At 44.5% G+C, this 10,801-nt stretch overlaps 2 protein-coding genes across 2 annotated transcripts in view; one reads left to right on the forward strand and one right to left on the reverse strand.

Moving 5' to 3' along the window:
* The window catches only part of T265_05667 (hypothetical protein), a gene marked incomplete at both ends in the record, with an annotated part of 70,532 nt that overhangs the window by 44,726 nt on the left and 15,005 nt on the right, over positions 1-10,801 (forward strand). The window contains 2 exons of the mRNA XM_009170732.1: positions 7,649-7,735; positions 9,180-9,289. Coding sequence (XP_009168996.1) covers positions 7,649-7,735; positions 9,180-9,289 — 197 coding nt within the window. The remainder of the gene's footprint in view (positions 1-7,648; positions 7,736-9,179; positions 9,290-10,801) is intronic.
* T265_05668 (hypothetical protein) overlaps positions 9,243-10,801 on the reverse strand; it is a gene marked incomplete at both ends in the record, with an annotated part of 7,813 nt that continues 6,254 nt past the window's right edge. The window contains one exon of the mRNA XM_009170733.1: positions 9,243-9,478. Within this exon, the coding sequence (XP_009168997.1) occupies positions 9,243-9,478 (236 nt within the window). The remainder of the gene's footprint in view (positions 9,479-10,801) is intronic.

Genomic DNA, 10,801 nt, shown 5'->3' on the forward strand with positions numbered 1-10,801 from the left:
ATGATGTTGATGAAGATGAAGATGATGATGATGATGATGATGATGATGATGATGTTGATGATGATGATGATGATGATGATGATGATGATGTCGATGATGATGATGATGTTGATGATGATGATGTTGATGTTGATGATGATGATGATGATGTCGATGATGATGATGATGATGATGATGTTGACGATGATGATGATGTTGTTGTTGTTGTTGTTGATGATGATGATGATGATGATGATAATGGTAAACCAGATCCAGCTTGATCTCAAATTAGTGGGCATCTTCAACTAGACTACTACTTTCGGTGGACGGTTTTTGTACGCCACTTTGTGTAGAATTTGCCTAAAATAAAGTGGATCAATTCCTGATTGTTTCAGGCGTGTTGGTTTAAATTGCATTCACCTGGAGCTGTCTACTGCCATGAAACACGGGCAAAATTTGTCCGGATGTAAGAAGTTGACGGTGTTTGGATTTCTTTTGTAGACTGACACCAATTTACCTGACACAACTCGTAGTTATGTTGACATAAAGCTCCGTATCATCAAATCAGATTTATGTTCTTTGGTCGAGGAGAGTCGGATAAAGGAGAGGTTACCGGAAGGTGGCTGAACTTTCGACGCCACTCCTTCGGCCTCTGGACGATATTAACCTCTGATGGATTGTTGAAATCCTGAAAAAGGTTCATTGCTGGTACTGACACCTGTTTGCTTGTCAATCCAAGAGGAGCGTGGGCGGTGGAGCACATGTGATAGTCAAGTGCCCAAATCTGATGACCAGCACCATTCGACATCTTTGCTGAGAAGAGCACTCGTCCGACAATCGATGTCCAGGGACCATTTTGTATGCTACGCTCTATTTACGCTAAACACCATTCGAGAACACCTGAACTAGTTAACCTGAGCCGACTGCATAAATTGAGTTTTAACACAAAAGAAAGCATGAAGTTAACTATATATAACCTTATATACTGCTTTTTTTAAAAAGGCCCACTAAATTAACGAAGCGTCAAGATTGCGAAAACGTTTCGAAGTACATAGGACTGCTAACGTTTCTCAAGACCGAAGTTCCTCTAGCTCTTGGAACACACATTTTATTGAGTTCACGATCCTGCCATGAAAGCAAGATTTTCTACTTCTGTTTTTTCGGATATTTCTTGTTGTAAACTATTCGTGAGACCCGACGTTAACCACCAGCGTATGTTCCCTGAGTAGCTCTGTTGGTTTATCCCGATTTAGTAAAACGTGCAGTTTCAATTATTTCAAAAGACATCAGAAGAAGCATTTCGCTGTCAATTGGCAGATGGAAAGAAATGATTTCAACTTTATCGGACCAAAAGTTGATGACAATTTCCCGCCTTTGGACGAGTGTTACAAAAGAACCGAGTCCGGTTCAATTCATCTTATTAAGCAAACGAAATGAAGCAAGGTCAGAAATGCAGCGATCGTTTGCTCTTTTTTTATTGATTCAAAGTGCTTCATGTTTCAGTAATGAAGGGCTTCGCCAAACCAAGTCGCTAGTATCTGAACGACAAATTCGCCTTACAAAGTCCGTCGTATGAATGACAAATTCGCCTTACAAAGTCCGTCGTATCAGAGGTCTAGTACCGCATTCCTAGTGAGAAAAAATTGGTCTCCGAAACTTCTTCGTTCTCCCAGGTATTGCTCAGGTGGAAGCTGTATATTAATGGCTCCTATTTATAAGCCACCGACAAAACTCTCCCACCACTTACCAGATGGGAGTTCAACTTAGGATGCTCGCTTCCCGATAAGTTAATTCAGCTGAATTTCACGACAGATTTACCTGACGGATTCAGAGTTGATATCTGGTGTGGCATTAATGAGTCCCTGCGTGAATCTCAGATTCAGCTGCGCCTTGATCTCACCCAGAATGTTGTCCTTGAAGTGCTGTTGAATCAGCTTAGCTTGCGTGTCTAGACAACTAACTTGATTGGTTCATTGTTGTGATCCACGTGATCGACCGACACACCGAATGCGCGTGCTATTGATCCGGTGCGTGTTCTGTTCTCGGATTGGTTACCGAGTTCAGTGTGCGATGTCAGAATAACCAATCGCTTCCACTGCGCTTGTCTACTTGTCCGAGCGGTGGAATAGATGTCAGTGGTCTAAAAAAGCGTATATAGCAGGACAAAAGAGGCGCGAATTCGGAAAGCTTACTTTCCAGTAACCGCAGGCTGAGGTCTCGATAATTTCACGGATTAATAAGTCTCCTTGTACATTTTAGAACTACATCTACTGCGATTGGTAGGACACACTTATCCCCCAATCAATAGAGACTAAAGTGAATGTTTTGTTCGTGGCTTTCTTAAACTGACTATGCTGCGCAAAGGATGACTGAAGATTGCCTTCACTTACCGGACGAAAACGTAATTTAAAACTCGCCCGCTGTGCTAGCAAAATACCAAATTAGTTAGCAAAAGAAAGTTTAGGTGAATCGCATACAATTTGGGTTGAAGTATGACGTATGGCTGACGGAAAATCGTTGAAATACACTTAGCTGGTTATGCTTTTCGCAACACCCACCCCGCTCGCTAAATGCACCACATAGACCAAGGCATATTTCCTGTTTTTCGTCCAATGAATAAGATCTTTTTCCACGCTAAACGGTAATCCTCACGGTAGGTAAATCGGCAAGATACCTATACGGACTAAAAAACGGCTAATCTGCGAGCTACAGCAATTAGCATATTGGGCTCACTGAGATTAGCAATAAATGCTGATTAGATGAAATAAAGTGCATTCTATCGAATAAATATGTTTATCACATAATTGCAACCGATTGATTAAGACATTATTGCTCTCAAAACAGCAGAAATGGAATGCTGAAGAAGCCCAATTTTACAAAGGTTGGGTGTGGTAATGAACCGTATGTTAACCCAAGTTTCAAATATAATGTGCGGAATAGGGGAAAATGTTCGTAGCTCAGGTATCGTAGATGGTCGTTGGCTTGTTCGCTAAGCTGGGCAATTTGATTGAAAACGTTTCATCACCAATCGAGGTGACATCATCAATGCGTTATTGGGGAGCATAGTGATGAGTAGCGGTGGGTTAGTGGTTGTGCGTTGAGTAGTGTTAAGTAGTGCGTTGAGTAGCGTGTTGAGTAGTGCGTTGAGTAGTGTGAGGGCGGAGACACACTGCAGCACCACAGAACTGCGGAAGAAGGAAGAAAACCATCTGTTCAGAGTATTCCAGAACAATGGATGTCGGAGGAATTTTATCAAGAGAAGCTTGAAGAAGAAGACATCTCAACAAGCCACCAGACGAGTAATCCTGCCTTATATCAAGAATGCATCAGAACCAGATTATTGGCTCAAAAAGGAATCTTCGTGGCCCACAAACCGAATGCCACCCTGAGGAACACAACACGGCCATCAGGAGACATGACCCCCTGTCCTTGATACCCATATATGAGGACCAAGAAGGCCAAAAATTCAATTGGGAAAAAGCAAAAAATTTTGGCATACGGAGACACGAGACACGGAAGAGAATTTCCGGAAGCATGGTACTCCACGGCAGATTCGATCAACGGGTGCATCGAACTAAATCCAATTTACGCACCTCTACGTGCAAAAGACCAACATCTCAACCAGAACACTCAAGGATTCACAAACAAAGAGACAAGGCACTCCTTGGAGGCAACTTAATAAAAGTCACAAGCCGGGAGTCGAAAGGACAAAGGTCACTCCAGCGTAGACCAGATTACGACGACAGGGTTGCCAAGCTCAAAGGTCACGTGGGCATCGGCGAATGGGGATACAGGACAACGGAGCAACCAATGGAACTGCCCGACCGAACAACTAATCTCGATCAAAGGTCATCCCCTGCTAGCAGCACCTATATTAACACGCGCAACACCACTCAACGCACAACTACTAACTCACCGCTACGCACCATTACGCTCTCCAATAACACACTGATGATGTCACCTCGATTGGTGATGAAACGTTTTCAATCAAATTGCCCAGCTCAGCGAACAAGCCAACGACCATATTGTGCGGAATTTTTAGCTGCGGCACAGGTTTTCTTATTTCTCCATCAAATCATCTGTAGCAGTTGTTTGCTGTTCAAATCCGGGAAATGGAAACATGTTTAGAAAACTTGGAACCCTCTTGAGATGGAGATGTTGGCAGTCTGTACATTCGATATGCTTTATTCAAAGTTCCACAGTATTTTTTAAGTTCATTAATATTATTTTCATCCCACTCACGGTACGGAATGACCTGCACAAAAGTGTCATTATGCTCTATCAAAAAACGGCCCATGGCGTGCACATTCTCCGTGAAAGTGGCCAAGAGTTCGTTAAACAGACTCTGTGGATTGAAGCGTTGAAAGGTATTAGCAACATCAGAGGGGCCCACCGGGGCTTTACTGCCACACATGTCAGTTTGTTTCGAATCCGTCATCGTGCGTAGACTGGGATACCGCACTGGCACTCACACTAAGACAGGGAGACAGTTAGGGGTCGGCACACATGCTCCAGCCCCCAAACTGGATGACCAGTTGTCAATGTCGCACGTGCACAAAGGTGCACACCACGGTAAGTAGAAGCCTCTTCCGGACGGACCTCTCCTCATCGGATGTTCACTGACCCCCCGGATAGCCGGAAAGTTTCAGACAAGACCCTCACCATTCTATTGTAGGAATCCCCGAGCATTCTTTCTTTTGGTGTGCACTAATATTTCTAGACCTCCGTGGAATTAGCCCCTGAAGCTGACCTCATTTTCTGCCTCACTTAGTACACTTAGTACAAACACAAACCGAGCTTTCTAGTTAGTCCAAATCGTGTGGCTACTCGCTAGTGAACATCCGTCTTCAATTTGCAATTCCCTGTCTGGCTTTTTCAGTTTGAAGTCTCTCTCTCTCTGGTTTTATCTTTGTTAGCCGGGCATTGTTGAGCCTATCGATCAGTTTTTCCCGTCTGACCATTCAGTTCTGGTAATCGAGTCGCAAAGATGCCCTACCGGGTTACACAACCTTTGTAGTCTATCCGCATCAAGATTTAGACGCGTTTCTGGGTCATCCGCACTGGTTCTGATCACGCTCAGCCAAGTCTCGAACCCGCGACCTCCTGGCTGGTAGTTTGAACACTTAACCATTCGGCCACGGGTGGCTGATCGGCAGTGTGATTAACACGCACTTGAGCAGGATATAACGCCACTCATCCTTCAATCACGAGACCCATATCACGTGGTTACACGTGTTGATTGGCTCCTCGACCAACGACTTCTCAGATGGAAGTTTCACTCATCAGTTGAAGTTTATTCTTCCACTGAGCTACTTATAGATTGTTAAGTGTTCAAACTAATAGCAAGGAGGTCGCGGGTTTGAGATTCTTCGGAGTTCCGTGAGATGTGCACTGCCGACGATTCCCAATAAGGATGAAACAGCTGTACAGTGCTTATCGGCTTTCCTGCATAGAATGGCTTCACTCAAAGGACGAAATCTCCACAAAAACCCCAATCTCCTCAACCAACCAACCAACACGGCTCCGCCTCAGGCGTAAGGTTTATTAAGCTTAGTTTACTGGTTCAGATGTAAAAGGGGTGGATATGTTCCTCACCATTTGAGCCAACCGGATGAAACGATGTTGAACAAGTCAAGCAACTATGGCCATCCGTAGAAATTTCTGGCAAAAAGCGTCTTTATGTCTCCTCCCTGGTCATCTCCAGGAGAAATCAGTCATTAATCTTGCATTTGGTACGGTTATTACTTGCGTTACTTCATCATACTTGCCCATAATACCGCACGGAATATGACTCAGCCATAATAACGGTTTTTTTATTGACCGGCGGATAACTGTCTCTTGGCTCCCGATAACCACAAGTACATGTCCATATTGATTTCGTTTGGTCAGAGTATGATGTGTAGGAACTGGACTGATTATTGAAACTAAAACAAGGAAAATTGCTAGATCAATTTGGGAAAATTTGAAGGCATGAAAACAGTAATCATACGAATGCTATTCTATCCTTACCTCGAGAAACACAGCTAAGACACAGCTGACGCAATCTATATTAGCCGTTTTGGCCCAGACTGATGAAAACAGAATCAGCATATACGTGTAATATACTACTCACAAGGTTGCTGAGAACTCTTTGACAACCCACGACCGGCTCCGTTCTTCATGTAGCCCACCAGGTAGGTATGGTACCCGAGTTTTCGTCAACCTTATGTTCTACTTGGACCAAAATTGCACGAGACTTGGCCAATGCACTCATTTGCATACCAGTTTGGTTCTGACGGGAGATTCACCTGGAACCTGGACGAATCTCTCGTTTATGATGTTCCCCGTGAGTCACCCGTCAAAACCAAATTAATATGCATTTAATAATGTATGTAGAAGTAGCTCAATGAAGATTTGCCGTTAACTTAACCCAGTAAAGCTTCATTCAGTAGTGACATCACTGAATGCTTGGTCGTAAATCAGTAGTCCGTCACACGCCCTCAATATTTCTCCGGCTATAAGGTTGTATCTTGTGCGATCACGCGCCAATCAGGATTCTTCCGGTCTAGCACCTTTAACTGCTCGACTGATAATCCCCGAGTCTGCTTTGTTCAAAGCGGCCTGGAAGAACCTGAGTTCATCGTTCCTGAAATTTAACCTAAACATAGTATACATGAGCGGGTGCGACTAAAGAGCCATGCATTCTAAGCCCATCCAGTCAGTTATGTAGGGGAGTGCTGGTCACGAGAGTGGATGAACAAGAGGCTTCATTTAGTACTTTCAGCCTTTTTAAGTTGGTTTGGACGATTCTCATAGCATGAGTCAGAACGGCCCATATCGATTGAGACCGGTCTGTTTGATCAGCCTCCTCCTGATCGGATACGTCAGAGAGTACACTTGATGAGATACACGATAACCACAGTCGGAATAAAACTCAGTGATCAAGGCTCATCTCGCTCTTGGTGAAAAACAAACACGTGACCTTGTCACTTGACTGTCTGGCCACATCAGCAATAGCCGCTGTACAATTCACTCTTGTGAGTAAAATTCAAGCAGATGATGCACGTCACAAATAATGGTTTCACGGCAAACTCTCTCCGAATGCCACCAAAAATCATGTTTCTATTCGTCCGCATTCAGCCAACTGAGACAAGTCCAGAGAGAGTAGGACCATCGGGAAGTTGCATCAACACTAAGCTCAGGAAAGTTGTCACTAACTTGGCTTACACCAGCAAATCAGATCAGCTTGACTAAAAAGTCAAAACCGCCGGTTGGTTTAGAGTATCCATGAAAGGAGGTGGAAGCATCGGTTAAGAAAAAGTGCCAAAAAGCGACTTATTTCGGTCGTTTTTGTGGCCGGTCATGATAACTAATAAAGTCCAAAAGTGAAAGGTCGGATAACTTAACAGTGCGAAACCAGTTTGTTGTGGAGATCTCTGTGGTGTTAAAATGTCATCGAGTTTCTTTGGCTGGCGTCCTTGGGTTGTCAACCGAAGGAAAATATATCTGCCGATCAGTATTTGAAGGCCGTTCAAGAGTGGAGTTCACCCTGATTAGTTGTTGGCTATTCACGGGTTCGAACTTAGCCATATCCGTTTCCGTGTTTTGTCTTCATTGTCCACATCAGTATTGGTGCTACCGTTTCGAAATAACGGATGAGACTAACTCACTTTCTAACCCGTTTCAACAGGTGTTACCATTCTGCTTTCGCTCACCATGTTCCTTCAGCTGGTAGCTGACAAACTGCCTCAAACTTCCGAAGCAATACCACTCATTGGTGAGTTCCGTTCACTTCTGATTTCCCAATGTGTCAGAACTTTGAAATTGTGTCTATCCTATGCTTCCTCACTCACCCTCATTCATCCGGCCGACGTAGTCCGGAACTTGCAGTTTCGTACTTACTTACTTGGAACTATCAGCTTAGGAACCTCTGAGTAGTCCAGAACAATTGGCCTTCCACAGAATGTGGAATACTGTCCTCTTTGAGCAGCATACACATAGTCTTTTCAATGGTGCAGAGATTTCAGAGTTTCACTCACGATCTCATCATGCAGGTGGAGTGAATCTAATCAGGGAAAACGAGAAGCAATATACAGATTTGTTGCGTGATTAGTACTCAATACATCCTCGTGTGGTCACAGTTCAGAGGAAAAGCTTTGTAAGACAATGCTGGCTCGGATTAGATTGCTTACAGCGATAGGTACTTGTGGAATTGGTATCGATTGCTTTCACATTATCAGTAATCTATGATGGCTTAGGAACCTCTGAGTAGTCCGGAACAATTGACCTTCCACAGACTGTGGAATACTATCCTCTTTGAGCAGAGTGCATATAGCCTTCTCAATGATGTGAAGATCTCAGTTTTACTTAAGATCCCATCATGCAAGTGGAGTGAATCTAATCGGGGAAAACGAGAAGCAATATACAGATTTGTTGAGTGATTGGTACTCAATACATCCTCGTGTGGTCACTGCCCAGAGGAAAAGCTTTGTAGGACAATGCTGGTTCGGAGTAGATTGCTTACAACGATAGGTACTTGTGGAATTGGTATCGATTACGTTCACATTCCTCTCGCTTGAACGGTCTGTCTGTCCTGGCAAGTGTACACCATGGTGGGAAAGACCTTGACTCGGATTTAGCTCTTGTTAGACCGCATCAGCAGTGCATATCTGTGAATATGCCGGGGTTCGAACTCCGGGCATGTGACATGCGAGGGAGCGCACGCTGGACGCATCTGACTTGCCACGTCGGGTCGATCGATCGGCGAAACCAGGACAGTTACTAGATCGCCACGTCGGGTAAGTCAGTCACGTCGTTTAAGCGTGAACATATTTACCTTTTCAGACGCGATGATTCGGGTGTGTCTGGCGTGCGTTCGTGGATTAGATATCTGAGTCACGGCGTGTTGTTTCTTCCTGCGGTCGTGAGGTCATTCGAATGATTACTTCCGGACAGGGGGAGGACTGCTCAGATGTCAAATCTCCAGGGTAAATGGACACTTTTGAAATTCAAAAATCCCATTGATGTTCCCCCCTTATCTAGAGAGTTGAGCGAATCCAATCAAGTTTATCTTCTCGCCGAACTTTGTGAATCGACGGACATGTTAGGGTGCAGACTGAATGGTTATCTTATGAACGGATGTCATCCGCGAAAGCCTGTTTCATTTTCAACAATTTTCCCCCAGAATTACAACCCTGTCTCATTTCATTCCCCGGTTTTAGGTATTTACTTCTCGTGTACAATGGTTATGTGTTCTTTATCGATCGTTTTCACCGTTCTCGTGCTCAACTACCATCATCGATCAGCTGATGTCGTGGCTGTTCCCTCTTGGGTAAGTTGTCAGTGAACATTTTGACTGGGGGCGAGATGGCCCAAGTGGTTAAGAGCGCGAATTTACTGGCCGGAAGGTCCGTGGTTCGAATCCGACCTCTGCCTCTCGACTTCCCCTGTCTAGGCCTGGGCGACCTGGCAGTATCCCAGCCCTCGTGCATGGCAGCTAGGCACCGAAAGGGTGTTACAGCTGAACGATTACTATTATTATCCACGATATACTTAGTGTGTATTTGTTATGCCTCCACACATTGTAATAGTATCTGAACTCTTCGTCTCCTTGTCCAATCAATTAAATCCCTCAGCCTTTCGTCAACAAATCGATGACCATCGTCTCCTAGCTAATCTCATAGTCCCATCGTCTTGTTTGCTCTTCCGCAACGATAGCTGAATCCACGCTTGAATCCACGCTTGCGGGATATATCCATGTCATGTAACCAGATGGCGAGTAGTGAATGGCTAGCCCAGGCAAACTGATGTTTTTAAATGACGTCTTTGGTCAGATAAGAAGAACTAAGCTACCACACACATAACAAGCTACTCATAAGGTTGCTGAAAACTCTTCGAAAGTCCACCACCAGTTTTGCTCTTCCTGGGACTCATCCGATGTAGACAGTCCTCGAATTCCGTTAAACCTATGTCCTACTTGAACCCAAATAGCACGAAATTAGCGAACTATACTCATTTGGGTAGCAGTTTCGTTTTGACGGTAGACTCACCTGGAACGCAGCTAAATGCACTTTCTTATGGGTTAGCGTAACCCAATAGCCGCCAAGCTTTTGAGATTGTATCTGGACCAAACCAGTTGGATGGCTCGAATAATTCTCACTTTGAACGCTTTGATCGATTGTTCTTATCCACTAGGTATGGTAAAATCGAGCCTTTGTTAACGTGACAGATGTTCATCTATTTTCTGGGACAATCCGACCCCCCAAGTTGGGAGCACATCTGCAAGTGACAGGAGAGATTATACGCAAGAGCTTGTGGAACTCTACCTTATTCTTTAGGCTCATACGGTGCACACGATCACCAACAGAGTCAATTCTGAGCGGAGGCCCAGTGCTTTGTTCACCCCATGGTAGCACTCACAATGCCTTCGTGTTAAAACCACGTGTGAAAATGAGACCGAAGCTCGGCGTGTAAGGTGGGCATTTGCCTTTGGAAGGAATGTAAACTGCTATGTTCCCAAGACTGGTCTTAACCTCCGCACTCTGCACCAGGTAGCACGACCTAAACTCTCTTCAAATATCGGTATCCTGCAAACAAAGTTCATTCAAACAAACTCATCCCGAAGTAGAAGATGAATACTTCATAAAGACAACAGGGTCCTTTTACTTCCGAAACACATAATGAGTGGCTTAAATCTGAGGCGATATTGTCAGGGCGCGCCCAGACAGAAGAAACACACGACCACGTAGTGGGCTTGAGAATGTTCACGGCCGGAACACCACCATTGGCTGTACGGAGCGAACAAGTGAACGAGCATATTTGGCCAAGTAGTCATCCTATATAT

Source organism: Opisthorchis viverrini (genome assembly GCF_000715545.1).
Source record: "Opisthorchis viverrini unplaced genomic scaffold opera_v5_111, whole genome shotgun sequence".
Classification (NCBI taxonomy): Eukaryota; Metazoa; Platyhelminthes; class Trematoda; order Opisthorchiida; family Opisthorchiidae; genus Opisthorchis; species Opisthorchis viverrini.